The sequence below is a fragment of the Erinaceus europaeus genome, chromosome 10 (assembly GCF_950295315.1).
Source record: "Erinaceus europaeus chromosome 10, mEriEur2.1, whole genome shotgun sequence".
Lineage (NCBI taxonomy): Eukaryota > Metazoa > Chordata > Mammalia > Eulipotyphla > Erinaceidae > Erinaceus > Erinaceus europaeus.
Genome location: NC_080171.1, coordinates 24087909 through 24102261, shown reverse-complemented (window position 1 = coordinate 24102261; position 14353 = coordinate 24087909). Strand labels below are relative to the sequence as shown.

The following is a 14353-nucleotide window of genomic DNA, read 5'->3' as shown; positions in this document are numbered from 1 at the left end:
AAATATATTTCACTACACTATAATTAAATACTTTAATTCACTGTATTAAGAAACTGAAATAATTATAAAAGGGAAGTAAAAACCCATGTAATTAAAAGTGCAACAAAAAGATAAAGTTGAATATATTCACTTTAAGAGCTTCCAATTGAAAGTAACAACATAACCAGAAGACTTCTAACACACTGAAATAGTCAAACACTAATCTTCATTTTAGTCCCAACTTGCTACCTAGTACTTATTACAATGTTATATTATAAAATATATATTGCAATGCTATATATAAAATTACTTATACCAAGATTATCCACTGGTTAAATAAGGATCAGCTTGTTGCATCTGAAAGTTATACAAGCAGGTCTCTGCAGTTGGATTCTGGATTTTCTCTGCACAGCAACCATTAGAGTAAATCACACACACATATATATCATATATTATATATATGTATATATACATATATATAATATATATACATATGACAGGAGCAAGTATACATTATATGAAAGATATTGGTTACTAATAAAATGCAAAATCTTGGTGACTAAGACTATTAAGTCTTCAAACACATTGAATCTTGACATACTTAGGTTTTTAAAAAAATTTTTATTTATTTGTTTTCCCTTTTGTTGCCCTTGTTTTTTATTATTGTTGTAGTTATTATTGATGTCATCGTTGTTGGATAGGACAGAGAGAAATGGGCAGAGGAGGGGAAGACAGAAAGGGAGAGAAAGACACCTAAAGACCTGCTTCACCACCTGTGAAGTAACTCCCCTATAAGTGGGGAGCCAGGGCTCGAACCGGGATCCTTACTCTGGTCCTTGCACTTCGCGTCACGTGCGCTTAACCCGCTGCGCTACTGCCTGACTCCCGACATACTTAGGTTTTAAAATTACTTTCTGTAACTATATTACAATGGTGTACAAAAGACAATTTATATATTAGACTTATCTCTCAAATATTGAGCAGTCAGAAAAGTCATGATGGAGTGGTGGCGTACCTGGTTGAGCACACATGTTACAATGAGCAAGGACCCGGGTTCAAGCCCCTGGTTCCCACCTGCAGGGGGAAAGTTTCACGAGTGGTGAAGCAGGTTTGAAGGTGTCTCTTTCTCTCTCTCTTTCCCTATCACCCCTTCCCCTCCCTACTGCTGGCTGTCTTCTATCCAATAAATAAATAACGATAATACCAAAAAAAGTCATGATGCATATTTGCATATAAAAAAGGAAAAATATATATCCTGACTTTTCCCAATATTAAAGAAATTAAGATAAATCTTTTTTGGTAAAATTGACTTTTTAAGAAAACCAATATTCACTTTTTAAGTCTTATATTACAAAACTGATGAAGAAAATAAAAAATACTCAATTTTAAAAAAGTGTTAAATTACACATTTTATATGAAAATGAATCAATGATACACTAAGCAATAAAAATATTTCTTACTTTTAGCAACTACTGTTAAGTATAAAAAAATCCAACAAGTCTCTCTATATATTGTCTATGTAATGTATCATAGTTCTACAGGATAGGTAGAAGTTTTCCCTCTGGCTAAATATAATGATGCAATTAATACTACCTGGTCTTTCATTTTTAAAATTCTTGTAAACTTAATCATGAGATTTCATGATTTATGAAATACAACCAAACTGGAGATTTACTTTCAGTTCTTAAGTGGAAAAAATGTGTTAAAAGGTCTTAAGAAGTCAACTCTTACACTGATTCTCCTTCTCTATCATGGATTTTTTGGTCTCAAGTATTTGGTATGCTTACTTAAAAGAATAAATAATAACTGATAAGACAGTAAGCTTTAAAAATTTTTAAAAATATTTATTTACTTTCCCTTTTGTTGCCCATTTCATTGTTTTTGTTATTGATGTTGTCGTTGTTGGATAGGACAAAGAGAAATGGAGAGAAGAGGGGTAGACAGAGGGGGAGAAAAAGACAGTCACCTGTGAAGCGACTCCCCTGCTTCTCAGGTGGGGAGCCAGGGGCTCGAACCCGGATCTTTATGCTGGTTTTCTTGTGCTTCGCACCACGTGCACTTAACCCGCTGCACTACCAGCCTACAACCTAAGCTTTGTTTTTTAATCCTCACAATTGTACTTGCCAGGTAAGCACTATTATCATTTCACTGTACAGATGAATAAACTGACATACAGAGGGATTAAGTAATTTACCCAAGTTTACTGGTTAGTAAGTGATCAAAGTTGGCATTCAAACCTAACTAACCCAGTTCCAAAATCCTCTGGTTTAGCTACTATGCAGATTACTACTAACACACAGCTGGACTCACTGAATCAAGGATAAACTTGTGGATAAAACCCAGGAATTTTCATTTCAAATCAAAGGCATCACAGTAGTTTCCTTTGATTTGAAATCACAGTAGTTCCATCTTAGCCAAAGTTTGAGAACCATGGACACATCTTTTAGGAAAAAGTGGCACAGACATAGTTAGTTCCTTTACAACATATATGCATAAACCAATCCAATGCACCACTACATGCTTATAGTGAGTTAAATAAGGGTGGAAAGATTATTTTTTAAACTAAGGTATAAATATTATAAGTGTACAGATAAATATGTAGTCTTCCCAAAGCAAACAGTCAGGTAGGTTTGACTTCTAGTTTTGGGGAAAAGTGAACAAAAGCATTATAAAATTAAAAACTAATTGGGTTCTAAAAAAATTCACGTTTTAAAATTTTTCTGTAATGTAATGTGTGTGCTTAACTAGGTGTGCCACTGCCTGGCCCCTCAATTTTTTTTGTTATTAATAGTTTGTTACAAGATTGTAAGATTATAATGTATAGTTCCATATCACACCCACCTAAAAATTTAGTTTTTAATTAGTACTTAAAAGCAAATTTTATAATTTAATCCAAGTATGTTTCTAGGCATGATTTACCATCAATAAAAAGACCAGTCTTATAAAAACCAAATAAAAAAAACAAAACAAGTAAAAAACTGAGAAATAAGAGTAAATAAGCATTAAAAAAAGAAAAGAAAACACACACATACACACACAAAAGAAAAATTTAAAAAGAAAATGAAGGTCAAGCAGAATAGTTTATGTGGATAGAGCACTGCTTTGGTATGTGCCCAACTCTTTGAAGAATGCTTTGGTACTGTGGCTCTTACTCTCAATCAGTCTCTCTCTCTCTCTCCTGTTCTTTCTATCCAAAAAAGTCAGATCAGAGTAGTGAAGTCCTGAAGATGACAAAATAATAATGATAATAATAATGAAGACCTGTCCTTTGGCTAACAGGTCAAATCTTGCTAAAGGGACCTAACATCTGTTTCCCAATAGTTTATTATATTCAACAATAAGGTTTTGGAATAAATACAAAGAAAATATTGTTAAACATTTATAGAAAGCAATTTTATGCTTAGTACTAGATATATGATATTTAAAAAATTGAGTAAAATGAATAATTTGTAGAATTTCAGGTACTGTCATATTACTAGAGTTTTTTGGAAAGGACATAAGTTCACTTTACTAGATAATAATCAATTTTCTCATATGGGGAAAATTTAACTACATAAGATAATTTTTATTTTGAGAAGAAAAAAAAATGTTGAGTTAGAGCAATAAAGGTTATTAGTGACTAAAACGATCTCCTATTCTTGCCTTATTTGAAACAAACAACCTATTTCCTGGGTGATGTAGCTGTTAATTTTCATTATGAGTAATACCTTGGTATTCATACTATACACCAGGATATAGAAACCACTGTTCTCATATTATTCCCTAGTCTTGTTATTATTGTTATTGTTCTACATTATTTCCTAGGCCTAACCAAAGATGAAAACACAGACACACACAAGCACATACTTGCACATGTGCATGTGTGCTCTCTTCTCCCCTTAAGAGCCAAGAATAGGGATTTTATTTATTTCAAAACCTCAATCCAGCAAAACAAACTATTGACTTTAAACTTCTAACATATGTGACTAAAATCATCACTTTAATTTTGTATTTTTCAATCTATTTTGCCCACAACCCATGGTAAAAAATTCATTTTATATTACATGCCAGCAAGCACACACATGATTAAAGTTAAGCTTCATGAAACAATATTTATCCATACTACATTTGATACACTTTATACTTTCTTCTGTTTTGACTATGTTAGCTTAAAGAAATGCTGGCCATGTAATCCAATAAATTAATTTCATGCCTTGTTAATAAATACTACCTTCAGTTAAAATAAACATGGTTCATGTCACCTATTATGTATAAAAATTCATCCACTGCTGTATTACACCAAAGTAAAGGACTCTAAGGTGTGTGTGTGTGTGTGTGTGTGTGGCAGTGGGAGTGTTCAGGTCTTGGAATATGATGGCAGAGGACCTAGGTAGGAGGTTAAAGTACTATAAGGGGAAAACAGAGAAATGTTACACATGTGCCAACTACTGCATTTTACTGTCAACTGTAAATCATTTTTCCTCCCAATAAAGGAGGAAAAAAATTCATCCACTAAGATAAATAAGGAGACAATTATCAGCAATGTACTATAACTCTTCTAAGATCTATTTTTCAAGGAAAATTACTTTGAGGGGTTGAGGGGAAAGATGGTTGAAGAAACAGCAAAAGCTTGTCTATCTGTGGAAAAATGCTGATGTAGTATGACAGCACTATATATGGACAGCAGTAGCAGAAAAGTCTATGTAAATATGACTTTCAACTGGATATGCTGGAATCAGGGTTACTTCATATAACATGGGTTAATAGAAATGTTTGTAATTAGTCCAAAGATGCCATCCAAAACAACTTTTGAGGTAAAGCAGTGAATAAAATGTTGGCCTCTCAAGCATATGAGGTCCCGAATTTGATCCCCAGCACTCTATGTGCCAGGATGATGCTGGTTCTCTCATAATAAACAAAAATATTTTTTAAAAAACTTTACAGTACTGAGAAAAACATGTTTAGTTTCTTTGTTAGTTTAAAAATATCAAAATGTTACCAATTAGTAACTTACATAAAATACTTCCAAAAATAGAACTTTACTGAAAAATATGCACTCCTACATGTGAGGATATATATAACTATTCAACTCCCATTAAACATTATCAGTATTCCCATACTTACTACTCTTTTAATGTTAACAACTATTCTTTTAATGCTAATATCATTCTTTTGACTCAAATTTCCAGAGAGGACTGGACAAAACAAGTAATTTTTTAAAGAATGTCATTTATTACAGAAAATATCTCTTATAGAGATGAAAGTTAGTGTGAGGTTCTCTGTTTATACTAGTGTTAGCTATAAACAGAAAGTTTTTCACATAAACACATTACAATCACTTTTTCTGTAGCAATGTTTAAGACTAATCAAATAAATTTTTGTTTAAAACTCTCTAATGTTCTGTATTAAGTTAGTAAGCTTACCACTTATACAGGGCACAAATAAGTGAAAATAAGTTAACCAGTATAAATAAGTTACCACATATAAATGATATATTCTTGGAAAATTTTCATTTGCACATATACTTTTATACATACTTCTATGAAATTTCTATAAAATAGGAAAAGATACTTCTGACAATAAAAACAAAAACAGATTAAATAAATCTTTACACTAGAAGGGAAAACAGATCGTAGTAGGAAACAATTCATTTAAACTGTATGTGTTATAGCAGAATTCAGCCAATTTCTTGTGGAACCATATCAACAATGAAATAAATAAATAAACAAATAAACAAACTAAAGATGTTTCTAGCAAAGCTGAAACACTTACCTGAAATTCTGGTGAAGAAGGTGATTTTGTGACAGTTTTCCTCTTCTTAGTGATTGCTTTTTTAGATACGGATTTTTTTCCTTGTAAGATTAAAAGAGAAAAGCTTCATAATGCTGTTTATAGTACTTCATTAACAAAATCCAAATTACAGAGGACCTTGAAAGTTAAATTATAACTAACTGATGGCTTCTAGAGTCAAATAAAAATGATGAATCGAAACAAGTCCCAGTAAAAGTAAACATGAAACTACAACATAGAACAGACATATTTATAAATGCTATTTTCTTTAAGAAACAAGATATTTCATTTTTCCATCTGTTGCACAACATCAAAATTTATTAAACCAAGATTTGGTTTGAAAAAGGTCACATTATTACTGCTAAGTAAAATCTAGTTCACAACTTAAAAAAAAAATTCTGTTAAACACACACACACACACACCCCTTACCTGTGATTTCTGTAGCCAGGAACTTGAATAGAACTATATTCTGCAGACTAAGGGTTTTAGACAACCTAATGTGAAAATCCTCTTGGTAGCTTAGGAAACAAACAGTTTTTTCTATCCCTTTAGCACTGCACTCATCGAATGGGCTGGCTGCCTTTGGTTGTATTCAATATCCAGTTTTAAAACAAAGTAAACATCTCCTTTAAAGTGCACCTAGCCATTTGTGCAGTCAGAAACTACTGAGAAAAGTAAAACCACACACAAAAAATCTAATTCACAGCATGGTTTGAAGTATATCTATTCTTTGTATTTATCTGACAAGAGAGACATATTTTTCTGTATAGAATGTCAAGTTAAAACAAATATGGTTTTCCCTACTGGTAACCAGTGAAATCGATTAGTATATTGGTTACTACTAATTATTCCACAAATAAGAGATAAAGAGCACTGTATAATTTATGGGATCAACAACAAAAAAAATAAAATGGAAGTTCTTTTTATGAAAGGGAATCTATGAAAGGGAATGAAAAAACTAACTGAAATAGCTTAAAAGTCAACTTTAGTTCACAATCATTTAGGGCTAAAATCAAACTAAAAGTTACTATTTTTTTTAAATGGGCAAGAGTAAATACACAAAATACTATGCTTTACACAATCCCAAATACTCCTTTCTAGACATTTTCTATACAAACAGAATATTCTTGCATGAAACATTGTGACTACAACACTTCTTCAAGTTACAGACACAAGTTTATAGTAGAATCGTTTTTGTATGAATTCCTTTTTAATCATATCAGAAAACTAATTTAGATAATTTCTAGCATTTGACTCAACAAAATGCATGCAAAGTGGCTTACTAAAGTACTTCAAATTTTGAGTCACAGTTTCTGCTAAGCATCAACCTGTTATTTGACATTTAATTATCTTAACCTATTTCTTTTCTCAGCACTGCTTTTTTACTTATGTGATCACACAGACATATTTATAATAGAACCAAACTTCTATAAATATACGTAAGTGGGTAACCTGCCTAATCAAGCAATTTTCACATGAAGTGGTTAAATTCTTGATATCTCTGTAATACAGCTAGTAATTGATTTCTAAACAGTAAGGCTCTCTCAAGAGAACCCATGAATCTAAACACCAAGGTTGCCTGGTCATGCTGACTTAAGCTGGGAATGCTATAAAAACAATAATTTGAAGAAAATGAAATCTTTCTTTAATCCCTCCCCAGCAGTGTTCTTTTAAATTTATTTGAATTAATATTTATATATGTACCTAGAGGCTACAGTTGCTATTCCCAATTAATTTCATATTGTTGCCATAGCATATGTGCTAAGTTCTCAGTTAACTCTTAGCACTCCACTTAAAATGGATTAAGAAACTGAAGTGATTGCTGAGATTTACTTTCACCACATTATTAGACTATCTAAGTGTTATTAAGTAATCCAATGCAGTATTATGAAGTGTTTTGTAGCTTGAATTAATGAACCAAATTACTAGGGTTTGATTACCAGCTCCAACCACCTACCAACTTCAACACTGGAGCAAACTGCTTTATTTCTTTGTGTAGTTTCTTCATCTGAAAAACAGGAATAATGATATACCTGCTTTGTGAGAATAAAATGAACATGAGGGCCAGGGCAGTGTACATGTTACCATGCCCACAAGACCCAAGTTCAAGCCCCTAATCCCCACCTGTAAGAAGGAAACTTCATGAGTTCTGCAGGTGCCTCTCTCTCCCACCGTCCCCTCTCAACTTATTTTTATATTAAGGAAAAAAAAAAAAAAAGAAGAAGAAGAAAGAAAAAAAGAACTAGATCACTATTAAAATTTTTAAAAAGAAAAAGATGAAAAATGGCCACTGGGAGCAGTGGTGAGACCTTTCCTTTCATAGTATTCTCTAATTCCATACCAGGTGGTTCACTTTCTAACAAAGTCCCAAAACCTAGATAAACACTAGTTTCGGTGAGAGAGAGCATATGTTCACACGTATCCATAAACTACTGCAAAATATATACCTGAAAGCAGAAGTACACTAGAGTTTGCAGTGGGTACCCCCCTAACACTTCCTCTCCACTATTCCAAGCTTTGGGTCCATGATTGCTCAACAATTTGTTTGGCTTTGTATGCTAACTCTCTTTTCAGTCACCAGGTTCCAGATGCTATCAGGATGCCGGCCAGGCTTCCCTGGACTGAAGACCCCACCAGTGTGGAGCTCCGCGTCCCCAGAGACTCACCCTAATAGGGAAAGAGAGAGGCAGACTGGGAGTATGGACCGACCAGTCGATGCCCATGTTCAGTGGGGAAGCAATTACAGAAGCCAGACCTTTCACCTTCTGCAACCCACAATGACCCTGGGTCCATGCTCCCAGAGGGATAGAGAATGGGAAAGCTATCGGGGGAGAGGGTGGGATATATGGAGACTGGGTGGTGGGAATTGTGTGGAGTTGTACCCCTCCTACCCTATAGTTTTGTTAATTAATCCTTTCTTAAATAAAAAAAAAAAATCAAAGAATACTCTAAAAAAAAAAAAAAATGGCCACTGGGAGCAGTGGATTCATTGTGCAGGCACCCCAAAACCCAACAATAAGAAGCCTGGTAACAAAAAAAAAAAAAGTCATAAGAATTAAACATTCAAAAACATGTAAAGAGCTAGGCATGTGGCAAATGATCAATTAATGTTAGTTCTATCAGCTTTAGTTAAGCAGATAGTAAGAGTCTACAGAGTAATCGCAATCTTTTGATTTTTTTCAAATTCTTTTATTAACCTATCAAATTCTTGCTCACATCTGCAATACTCTACACTTTGTACATATTAGTGTACAATTAACTGACATAACAGCTATCATATATAATTAGATATTTTGTTTACTTCCTTAATAGACTGAATTATTGACAGAATCACATTTTTCATTTTGTATTTACAGCATTTAGCACTATAAATGGCCCTTAAATTTAAGGCTCTTATTTTTATTTATTTATTTTTTTGGCACCAGGGATGTCACTGGGACTCGGTGCTCGTGCTATGAATCCATGGCTCCTGATGGCGAGTTAAAAAATATTATATTTATTTACCTATTTATTTATCTATTTATTTATTTGATGGAGACAGAGCAAAATTGAGAGGGGAGGGTGAGGTAGAGAGGGAAATGGACAGCCCTGCTTCACCACTTGTGAAGCTTTCCTCGTGCAGGTGGAGATCTGGGGCTTGAACATGGGTCCTTGCACACTGTATTATGAGCGCTTTAATAGGTGTGCCACCACCTGGCTCCCCCCACCTTTTTTTTTTTTTACTTGACAGAACAGAAAGAAATTGGGAGGGAGAGAAAGATGCCTATAGACCTGCCTCACTGCTTGTGAAATGTCCCTGCTGCAGGTGGGGAGTAGGAGCTCAAACCTGGGTCCTTGCACATGGTGATATGTGCACCTAACCATAAGCGCCACTGTCTAGCCACCCCTTCCTTCCTTCCTTCCTTCCTTCCTTCCTTCCTTCCTTCCTTCCTTCCTTCCTTCCTTCCCTTTCTTTCCTTTTAAAAAATATAAATATGTACTTACGTAAAAGAGATTAGGCCTAGAGAGATAGCAGGCCTAGTTCTGAAAAAGACTTTCATGCCTGAGGCTTTCAGTTCCCAGGCTCAATCATCAGCACCATCATCAGCCAGAGCTCTCTATGTCTGTCTCTTTTTTCTGCTGTTATATCTCTCACAGAAGTAAAATGAAGAAGGGGGGGGGGGGAGAAATAGAAAGAAAAACTAAAGCACCACTTTCCTTTAGTGTATGTGGTGCTAGGAACTGAATCCAATGCCTTAGGTGTGTAAATCCTATTGCACCACTAAGCAACCTCCCTAGTTGCAAGAACCTTACTTTTTCTAAGAAAAACTTACCAGTTTTTTTTTTAATGTTTAGTATTTCCTTATTACTTAGTAAATACTAGCTATTGTTACAATGAGAACTTGTTTATGAAAAAGAACGGAAGAGAAAGAACCAGAGCATCACTCGGGCACATGCAATGCCAGGAATCAAACTTGGGATCTCAGGCTTGAGAGTCCATCCACTGCGCCGTCTCCTAGGCTGCATTTTTACCACTCTTAACATAGAAAAAGGAGTAGGTAGGTGGTAGAGCACTCATGTTACAATGTGTAAGGACCCAGGTTCAAGCCCCAGGTCCTCACCTGCAAGGGGAAAGCTTCACTAGTGGTGAAGCAATGCTGCAGGTAGGTTTATCTCCCTTCTACCTTCCTCTCAATTTCTCTGTTTTTACCCAATAAATAAATATTTTTTAGAAATTTAAAAAGATCGAAAAAGGCAGATAATTGATTATAATTCTGAAGGTCTGAGTCCACTTTGTAGTGAGGAAAGCAGTAACAGTACTGAGACAAGCCAAGAGGAGGAACACTGGATGATCTAATTTAGAAAAACTAAGTTTAACTTAAGCTCATTTAAGAACTTAAGAAACAAGGGCAGAAAGAATGAGAAAACACAAAATAAAACTTGCACTGGGTTTGGTGTATCGCCCCAATGCAATGGACTTTGGAGAAGGGAAGGAAGGTGGTGGTGGAGGTGGGGTTGTGGTGGAGAGGGCTTAGGTGTCTTAGTGATTGAGGGTGAAAAAGGGACTAAGAATGGCAGGAGAGGGTTTTGCAGACCCTATCACAGGTGCTGGCTGAGAAACTGTGTAGGTGTCAGCAACTGTACTGTAAACCATTACCTCTCCACCCACCCATATCTGGTAAAATGATTAAAAAAGAAGGATCATAAAAAAGCGATGCCAAGGATTAAAAAATAATTTACACAATTTACCAGAGTTTCCTAACATGTCCTAGTACTTGAGAATCTGCTTTGTGTCAGAAACTTAGTCAGGGGATTTACAGGAATCATTTCAAAGCAACCCTGAGGTAGGCAACATCCCATTTTAATGTGTGATAACTAAAAGATCAAAAAAGATTACTTAACTTACTCAAATGTTACATTAAGAAAGCACCAGTCAGGAATTCTAGCTCCAAAGTCCAAACTCTCCATTATGTAATCCTAACCTCTCAGAACTCATAGATAGCTACTATGCCTTGATTCTTCCAGCTTGCCAGGCACTATGTCAGCAATCACCTTCTAGTCCAATTACTTTCTCTAACAATATAGCATAGTAGGAATGGCTCATTTTTCACAGATAAATAGATCAACAGACAAATACATGGGACATTCTAACTTCTAAGAAATGTGATTTGCTTGTTTGATTCTTTTTTTTAGGACTACAATGTTTGCATACTAACTAGTAGTTGGTATATATCTTTAGTCCATAACTTCACAGAACATTTTCTTTTTAATTGTCACCAGGATTATTGCTTAGTGCCAGCACTGTGAATTTATAACTTCCGGTGGCCTTTTATTTTCCTTTTAAAAAATTAGATATGACAGAGAAATTGATATGAGGAGAGAGAGAAATAGATGATACATACATACATGCGTACATACAGACAGAAAGAAACCTGCAGATCTGCTTCACTTCTCGTGTAGCATCCATCCTACAGGTGGGGAGTGGGGGCTAGAACCTGGGTCCTTGCACCACCGCCTGACCCCCACCTCATAAGATAATCTGAATAGTGTGTACTCTACCAGGTGGGCCACTTGGTACAAACAAATCTTAAAAAGAAGAAAAAAGAGGAAGAGGAAAAACATTGTTCGGGGTGTGGGTGGGTTAACCAGTGTACCTGGTTAAGTGCATTTATTACCATTCATAAGGACTTGGGTTCGAGTCCCTTCTCCTCAGTGATAACCCTGGTGGCATTAATTAAAAAAAAAAAAAAAAAAAAGAAAGTAGGTTGAGAAAGATCAGTATCAAGACTTAGTTGGACAACTTTATCAAATTGTCTAAAATAATTCTTAAACAAATAATTAAAATATGTTAACTTTTGCTTTGTATGTAATGCTTAAAATGATTTTAGTGTTTTTTTAAAGGATAATTTGAATAAAAAATTCCTGTAATTTTCAGTAAAAGGCAACTCTCCCTTTAAATTAAATATTACTTTAAAGACAGAGTATGGACTGCCTGGAAACATGACTCAGTGGGCTGAAAGCAGAACTAGTATGTGAGAAACAAGGTCTGAACTCCAGTACTGCATACAGCAGAGAGGTGCTCTGGTTTTTCTCTCATAAAATAACGAATAAATAAAATAAAAATGGAGTATGGGATACTACAAACAGAAATTATATTTGGTTATCTTTTTTCTTTTGCCCTATGATAAGACATATAGAGGGCAAGTTATATATTACCTCCCACCCCAGTAGGCTTTTATTTCTCTACTACTTACTTGGTAATAACCTAAGTCTTCTACCTACACTGCCCTAAATCACCTTGTCCTAGAAAGGACAGCATATTTCAGGTCTATCTAAAATTGTACTGGTGTCAGAAGGCAGTCTAAAACACATGTAGGACTTCCAACACAATTTTTGAGGCTAAAATATTGCCATGGAGAAAAAAATGTTACCTTGTTGATGGAAAATGGAGAAAGGAGCCTTAATATCTACATACAAGTGCAGTCTAATGAAGTTTTTAAAATCACAAAAGATTAAATATAGTTAAAAGTATATTTTACATTGCAACTTGGTCATAAAACTCTAGTCTTCTACAATGTGTAGATATATATCTTACTGGAAAAGTGAAGCTGCTGGTTATAACCCCCACTTTATCTTTCTTCGGTTTCTCATTACTGTTTTTACCTTCCCTGGTTTCTCTCTCAGTCTTCATTTTTGTTCACTTAAGCTATTCAGAAAATTCCACATAATTGCCCATTTAGACTTGGCCTCCTCACATTTAAAAATTACCCTAGCACAGTCACTACCTAGACAAAAACAATGTGGTCTTTTTGAGAATCATAGGTTGTGTATGTATATTAAGAAGCTGGGCACAGGTAAAAAATAAAAACCAAAGGACAATAACAAAACAAAACCTAAGGAAAATTTTCTTTTAAGAGTATGAACTGGATGGGGGTGGCAGCATAATGGTTATGGTAAAAGATTTTAATGCCTGTAGTTTTAAAGTCCCAGGTTCAATCCCCAGCATAAGCCAGAGATGAGCAGTGTTCTGGTTTAATAAAAAGAAATAAGAAGGGGGAGGGGTCAGGCAGTAGCACAGCGGGTTAAGCGCAGGTGGCGCAAAGCTCAAGGACCAGCATAAGGATCCTGGTTCAAGCCTCCAGCTCCCCTTCTACATGGGGGTCGCTTCACAGGCAGTGATGCAGGACTGCAGAAGTCTTCCTCTCCCCGTCTTCCCATCTCTCTCTATTTCTCTCTGTCCTATCCAGCAACAATAGCAATGACAACAATAATAACAACAATAATGACAACAACAACTAAGGTAACAAGTGCAACAAAATGGGAAAAATGGCCTCCAGGAGCAGTGGATTTGTAGTGCAGGCACCAAGCCCCAGCAATAACCCTGGAGGCAAAAAAAGAAAAAAGAAAAGCAATAAGAACAGAGGAAAGAGGAGGAGGAGGAAGAGAAAGAGGAGTCGTCAACCCAGTAGCCAAACTGAAAAACATGGTGGTTTTCAGAGGGTTTGGGATATACAGATTTATGAGAAATAAGAAAGAGCTAGAAGGAGATAATTTGGTAATGGTGGTGCTGGGGATTGAACCTGAGTTCTTTAAGTCCTCAGGCATGCAAGTTCTGTGCTATAACACTGACCTATTTTCCCAACCCATTAGTTTTATAACAAATTTGAGAAATGTCTGGAATATGAACTAACAGACCTTGCCAAATCAAGTTAAATTTATAGAACCTAAAGAACTACTTGTAAAACTTTCAGAATTATTTCTAAAAGGCACACAGAAATTATTGCTTTTCAATGTTTAGGTCAACATGGACTGCTCTGCAATTCTTATTTAATTATTTAAGCCTATTCTTAATAGTAATTTTACTTTTACTACTTCTTTATCAATGATACAGTACGCATACACACTTTTCAAAGTTCTACTATTAGTGCTCTTTTCATTGCAGTGTACTGTCCTTACCCTGTAAGAAAACACTTCTTTAAAGTGATGGGAAGTATCACTCATGGAGAAATTGATAGAAGAAGATCTAAGTTTCTCAGTTGAAAAATAAGAACTAAGGTTTTTAACTGAGAATTAAATGTATTATATCAGCTGTTTTTTGTTACTATATAAAACTATTTCTGCTCT

The 14353-nt window shown here is 34.9% G+C and overlaps 1 protein-coding gene across 5 annotated transcripts in view; it reads right to left on the bottom strand.

The window, feature by feature from the left end:
* BRD10 (bromodomain containing 10) overlaps positions 1–14353 on the bottom strand; it is a 105583-nt gene that overhangs the window by 42883 nt on the left and 48347 nt on the right. For 3 of the 5 annotated variants that reach the window (XM_060199297.1, XM_060199298.1, XM_060199300.1), the window contains 2 exons: positions 7707–7757; positions 5731–5810 (listed from right to left, as the gene is read on the bottom strand). In XM_060199297.1, the coding sequence (XP_060055280.1) occupies positions 5731–5810; positions 7707–7757 (131 nt within the window). The remainder of the gene's footprint in view (positions 1–5730; positions 5811–7706; positions 7758–14353) is intronic. The other 2 variants (XM_007536078.3, XM_060199299.1) reach the window with 1 other exon arrangement.